Genomic DNA, 6,398 nt, shown 5'->3' with positions numbered 1-6,398 from the left:
TTAAAATATAATTGAGTATATTTTATTATCATAAAACTCCTCAACACTCAAAAGTTGTTAAACTGCAGAACTCAAAAAAAAATTTAAGAATTGTTATATTAACGTTTGATAGCAGCATCAGCATTATTTTTCAAAACCTTCTTTTTCAAATGTTCTTTGTAATCCAAAATACCTGATTGCCATTTAGTGACTGTACCTTTTTCACAAACCCAAATTTCTTCAGCTACCTAAAATTATACCAATAATAATTAACTCTTAAAACTATTTAGAGAAAGCAGAAAAATTTAATTTATGTACTTGAGAAATAAGCCTAAAGTCGTGACTAACTAAAACCATGCCTCCATCAAAGTCATTTATAGCATCTGCCAAAGAATCAATGGTCTCCATATCTAAATGGTTAGTAGGTTCATCAAGAAGTAATAAGTGAGGAACTTGCCAAGCCAAGTATGCAAATACTACTCTACATCTTTGACCATCACTTAGTTGACGAATAGGACAAACCTGTAATAATTAAAATATAAATATTTGTTGAGATTAAAATTACTATCAAGGAGTGATTAAAATAGGGGACAGTTAAATATTTTACAGATTTCAATTCTTAATTTTTGTGAAGAAATATTTTGTATTGCTTAACAATACTTGTAAATATTTTACTAGTGCTCTAGATTAATATGACAAAATGATAATAGATATTTAAATTATCTCTAGTTGCCCCATTTGACAGTGTATCTTAAGTTAATTAAAACAAATACTTATAATAATGTATATAAATTAGAATAGAATGTAACATACAATGACTTTATACATGAAAATGTAATACAAAATTATGTATTAATTTTAATATACTACAAAAATTAAGGTAGTAGAATAATGAAACACCCAGTATTATAAACATATAAATAAATTATATTAATTTATGGAAATCAACAAAAATAATCAAAGTTTTTATTAAGTTTTTGTTTTTTTATTAATTAAAAATAGTTATTTCTATGTTTAAAATTGCCAAAAAATAGACATTTTAACGGACTATAAAAAATTGGATCTAAATATTATAAAAAATAAAAATTAACCAACTTGTTGCCTTCCAGTTAATCCATAACGACCAATAATTTTTCTCATTTCTTCTCGTTCTTTAACTTCTGGAAATGATTGCATCATGTAATCAAGTGGTGACAGATCTAAGTCAAGCAATTCATGAAGATGTTGATGATACCTAGCAATTCGTAGATGAGAATTCTTACGAATCATTCCTTCAGTAGGGAATAACTAAACAAAATGTTTGTATTACTGATAATTTAGCATAAATTAATAAATCACTAGATTATCATAAATAACATTATATTTAAATATTAATAAATTATTTAATTTAACTAAAATAAGTTTACTTACTTCACCATACAATAATTTCAAAAGGGTACTTTTTCCTGCTCCATTAGGTCCTACTAATGCAAGTCTTGTATCCAAATCAATACCAAATTCTAAGTTTTTATAAATATATGGTGTATTTTCATTATATTGAAAACTGACATTCTAGATGATATGAAAAAAAAATTAAAATAATTTTAAAACAAATAAAATTTTAATAAATACCTGAACCATAATAACAGGCGGTGGTATAGTCCCACAAGAAGGAAAATGAAAAGTTACTAATTTATCATTGGTAACTTTTTCAGTTAGACCTTGAGCAACCATTTTGGCTAATGTTTTTTCTTTACTTTGAGCTTGTCTAGCAAGTTTAGCACTTCCATGTCCGAATCGAGCAATATAATTCTTAAATTAAAAATGAAATTATCTTAAAACATTTCAATTAAATAAAAATAAAAATGATTAAGTTAGATAGGGTATATAATTAAAATAAATCAATTTCAAACTGCCAATTAAAATAAAACTATAGGATGGCAACTATTATTCAATAAAGACATTACTATAATTAATTTATAATTAATCTAATTAGAAATTTATACTATAATAATAAATCAAATGTCAAACATTTTAATTAATATTATCACAATTTAAATTACTTTCATATGAGATATTTGATCTTGTTCCCAATTGTATTGTTTCATTTGGTTTTCTAGCTGTTCTACTCTTGTTCGCACAAAAGCATCATAATTACCCTAAAACAAAATTAATGAATTAGCAATAAATTAAAAAAAAAATTAATGTTGTTTGACATACACCATAGTACTTGAGCCTTTTTTTATCCAAATGAATGGTATTGGTGCATATTCCATTCAAAAAATCTTGAGAGTGAGATATAATTACTAATATTCTTTTGTATCTAAAATTAAAATAAAGAATTATTCCATTATTATTACTATAGATAAAGAAATCTATTAGCAACCTACGTTTTTAATTCTTCTTCAAGCCATACACAAGCATCCAAATCTAAATGATTTGTTGGCTCATCAAGTAATAATAAATGAGGAGTAACATAAAGTGCTCTAGCCAAAGCAATTCGCATCCTCCAACCTCCTAAAAAAAGAAAGGTATACATGTTATCTTTAATACAATGTTAAAGTAAAATTATAATTATAAAATATTCATATTAGAATATTTATGTTTAAATATGAATAAAAACCAATAAACAGAGTGTTTAAAAATTAATCAGGACAATTATAATAAATTGGAAAGAATGATTAATGATCTTTACTTTATGAATACCTTATATAATTCAACTAAATAATAAAAATGTATTACCTGAAAAATCTTTAGTCTTTTTGTTTTGCATTTCTTTTGTAAAGCCAAGACCGTGCAATATATTAGCAGCTCGAGCCTCAGCAGTATCAGCACTAATATCATCTAATCTTTCATAAATATCCATAAGTTGTTCTTGAGACTCTAAAATTTTAAGTAATTCAACTATGTAAATCTTCCAAAAATGTTTTTAGGTTAATATGTTAATTAATTAAAAGAAAAATTTTAATTTATAGTATTGGTGATTTAACAAAAAGTAAAAAATTAAGTTTTGATAAACCATCTAATAAAAATATTATAATAATATAAAAAAAAAGTTAAAATTTACCATCATCAGTACATGCTACAAGTTCATCCACTAATTTTTCAAGTCTAATTTTTTCTTGATCTACTTCCATTACGCATTGAAGTGCAGATTTTTCAGATGCTGGCATTTCTCTAGTCAAGTGAAAAATGTCAATTTGTTCTGGAATTGGAACTTCACGATTTCCTAATACTGATAAAAGTGTTGATTTTCCTAAATAAACAAAGTGCAAATAAGCTAAGAACATAAAAATTTAAAATAAATTTTGTAAAAAATTACCACTTCCGTTAAGTCCAATTAGACCATATCGTCGGCCACAATTTAACTCTAACATTGTATCTTGTAATAACTCACAGCCATGAAAACTTATAGATAAATTATCAATTTTAATATCTCTAGATCTAGGATGTGATGCTAAACTACCAGTACATGCACGTGCCTCAGCATTTAATTTTGCATCAGCTTCCAATTTCTTACATAATAACTCTAAATTGAATTTAATTAATTAATATAGCACACTTATAACAACTATTTTAAAGTAAATAATAGCAATAACATCATTAAAGTACCTTCTTCACTAATGGGAACATTAGAATCACTACCATTTAATGTTCCATTAGTTTCATTGGCTTTTTGTGGAACTGTTTTAGTAGTTTGCCGAGCTTTAGCTGCATTTTTCTTTTGTGCTTGCTGTCTTTTTTTAGCATCGGATGGCATACTGAAATATTATTTGATAATAATAAATATTAAAATTATGTAAATTCACAACATTAAAAATTATTAAGTAAAGATTGAAGAATACTTAATGATAAAATTGATTCAAAATAAAGATTTTAATATATCAGTTAAATAAAAGTATCATTTTAATTTGAAGACCATCAATTACAAATTACACAAATTATTATTAGTTCATAATAATTAGTGTAATTATAAGGAATAAAAATGAAATAATTTTTAAATTAATACCAATAAAAATTGAGCTAAAATTAAATTTTAAATAATAATAATCATAAAAATATAAATATAAATACATTAGGAAATATTTTATTTAATAAAAATATAGACAATAGATTAATATTATACAATATAATGGAAAAAAGATAATTAGTATGTAAATATTTACCTGGAAAAGTCAGATTATCAATTTAATTAAAGATTTGTTTAAATTATACTAATAGTTTAACGTACGAAAAAGTAAAATAACAGTAATTAAGAACTAACATAAAACACTCGGCAAATTACCGACGGTAATAATACACGAGTTTTTACAATTTTAGTATTTAAAACTACACTTTGAAGTTATGAGTAATTTTATATGACGATAAGAAATAACCTTAAAAAATATTAACAGTTCAACATATTTTTTGATAAAAAGTACATGATATGAATACTATTCAATAATATTATGACATAAATGAATGAATATATAAGTTCTTTTAAAAATTCTATTATAATTGACAAATTTTATTTTTGCATGAAAAAAATTCTTATTGAGTTTTAGCATAGATTAAATACACATAGATAGGCTACGGGATTCAGACAATTGGCAACCGATTTTTTGTTAATTTATAACCGTAGAGATAGCGCTATACCTCTTTAGAAATATTAAATATTTAATAATAACTGTCCAGTTTGTTGATATTCAAGTAATAGCCGCGATTATTGATGTACGGCTAAAGGTACGGTCTGCCAGGCGCGACGTGTCTTTAGTATTTATAATAGGATATAATTAATTTGTGATTATACTATTTAATTTAAAACTCAATTGTGTTGTATACGATTTTTCATTTATAAAATGATGAATTATCTGTTGAGCATTAGTAACAAAATGTATTCAAATTTCTTTTGTTTTTTTTCAACTTACTAGTAATTATTTGATTTTGTGTTTGAAATATTTTATAAAAAATTAAAAATTCTTTGTCATTAAAAAGATTTGTATCTTTGTTGTGGACTGTATGTCTTTTTTCTGGTTGAACAGATTTTTGGGTTTTCTTAATTTTAAATTTTAAGTAAAACTACGAACATTTGTAAGTCAATTTTTTATTCGTTTTAGCTATAACTATACGATAAGAAGGCACGCCGCCGACTGACTTAAGTAAAAGTGGTGGTCAACGACCGTCCACGTACATGTTGATAACGATAGTTACATAGGACTTAACAATCCTCTTTCATAAATTTCACATGGTTTACATGGAAATTTATCTAACAATTTTTTACCGAGATACCCCACAAAATATACATTTGAGTAGGTCTTTAAAGTTAATGTAGGAACAGAAATCAGTTGTTCTTGTATAGTAGGACAGAAATTAGAGAAGGAAGATATTTCAGATGTGTCTGAACTATAATCGGAATCTATAGGATTTTCAGTTGTAATTTCGTCAGTGGAAGATAAAGGTAAATCCAAAATATTAGTGTCATCATCTAGCTCACAATTTGAGGTTTCAGATCATCTCATTAAATTGTGTTTAGCTCGAATTCTAAATGATGATACCCTGAAAGTCCTAGCCGTAGAATTCTTATTAAAACCTCCCCTTTGACGATAAACTGAAAAAGTGTTTTCTAAAACATCCTGGTTTAACCTACTAGTTATTAAATAATCGTATCTTAAATTTTGCTGTTGCTGAAATAACATTATAACAGCGTTGATACTCCATAGCAAACCATTAAAACATGGTGGTTTTACACCATATCTTTTAATAGGTTGTGATAATCTAAGGTCACTAATAATAATGTTGGCTTGTTATAGACAGTTTAATTGATTGGGATTTTTACTATATAAAGCATAAGAAAAAGGATGATTTTTATCATAAAGATTTTTCAACTCATCCTAATTACAAAATAATTTATCTGCCACTACTTTCTGTTTAAAATAATTTATAAAAATATTTAGTGGCCAACAGTTTAGTCTTGTACTGTAATACTATATTTTATGTCAAAGTCCTATTAAGGATTCTTAGTATAGTATTGAAATAAAAAATTTAATGAAATTTCAATGAAAAAATAATTACAAAGAGTTAAAATCATAAAAAACCTTACATTATGTCATAAAATACAATTAACGTGTATAACAATAACTGTTTAATTATGTGCATCATACATTCATTTAATAATTATTAAAGATTTAAAATACCACGTATATTTCAACCAATAGAAGCACTCAAAATTTACGCTATCTATCAGCACAATCGCCATCGTACAGTGCATTGTTTCCCTGAGTCCATTCATGATAAAAATTGGACTGCAAAAATTGTGTACGGCGTGGTGTATCTATATGTATTTAATCTATGAGAATAACATAGATCTTATAAACATGGGTAGGACATTCGTATTTGAGGCCCTTGTGTTTTCGCGGTCCTGAACTGATAAGAAATTGAGGCCGTTTGTTTACATTTTAATT

The 6,398-nt window shown here is 25.5% G+C and overlaps 1 protein-coding gene across 1 annotated transcript; it reads right to left on the bottom strand.

Moving 5' to 3' along the window:
* LOC126893684 (ATP-binding cassette sub-family F member 2) lies at nucleotides 1-4,300 on the bottom strand. The gene is made up of 13 exons (XM_050664098.1): nucleotides 4,125-4,300; nucleotides 3,571-3,719; nucleotides 3,281-3,487; nucleotides 3,026-3,214; nucleotides 2,701-2,841; nucleotides 2,349-2,475; nucleotides 2,179-2,281; nucleotides 2,022-2,117; nucleotides 1,591-1,770; nucleotides 1,390-1,530; nucleotides 1,075-1,266; nucleotides 298-501; nucleotides 1-227 (listed from the first exon to the last, which is right to left on the bottom strand). Exons 2-13 carry the CDS (start codon nucleotides 3,716-3,718, stop codon nucleotides 99-101), a joined length of 1,857 nt encoding a protein of 618 aa, XP_050520055.1. The 5' UTR covers nucleotide 3,719; nucleotides 4,125-4,300; the 3' UTR covers nucleotides 1-98.
* Nucleotides 4,301-6,398: the final 2,098 nt, after the last annotated feature.

Source organism: Daktulosphaira vitifoliae, unplaced genomic scaffold, assembly GCF_025091365.1.
Source record: "Daktulosphaira vitifoliae isolate Bord-2020 unplaced genomic scaffold, ASM2509136v1 Scaffold_1, whole genome shotgun sequence".
NCBI lineage: Eukaryota > Metazoa > Arthropoda > Insecta > Hemiptera > Phylloxeridae > Daktulosphaira > Daktulosphaira vitifoliae.
This window is presented reverse-complemented; position numbering and strand designations above follow the sequence as displayed.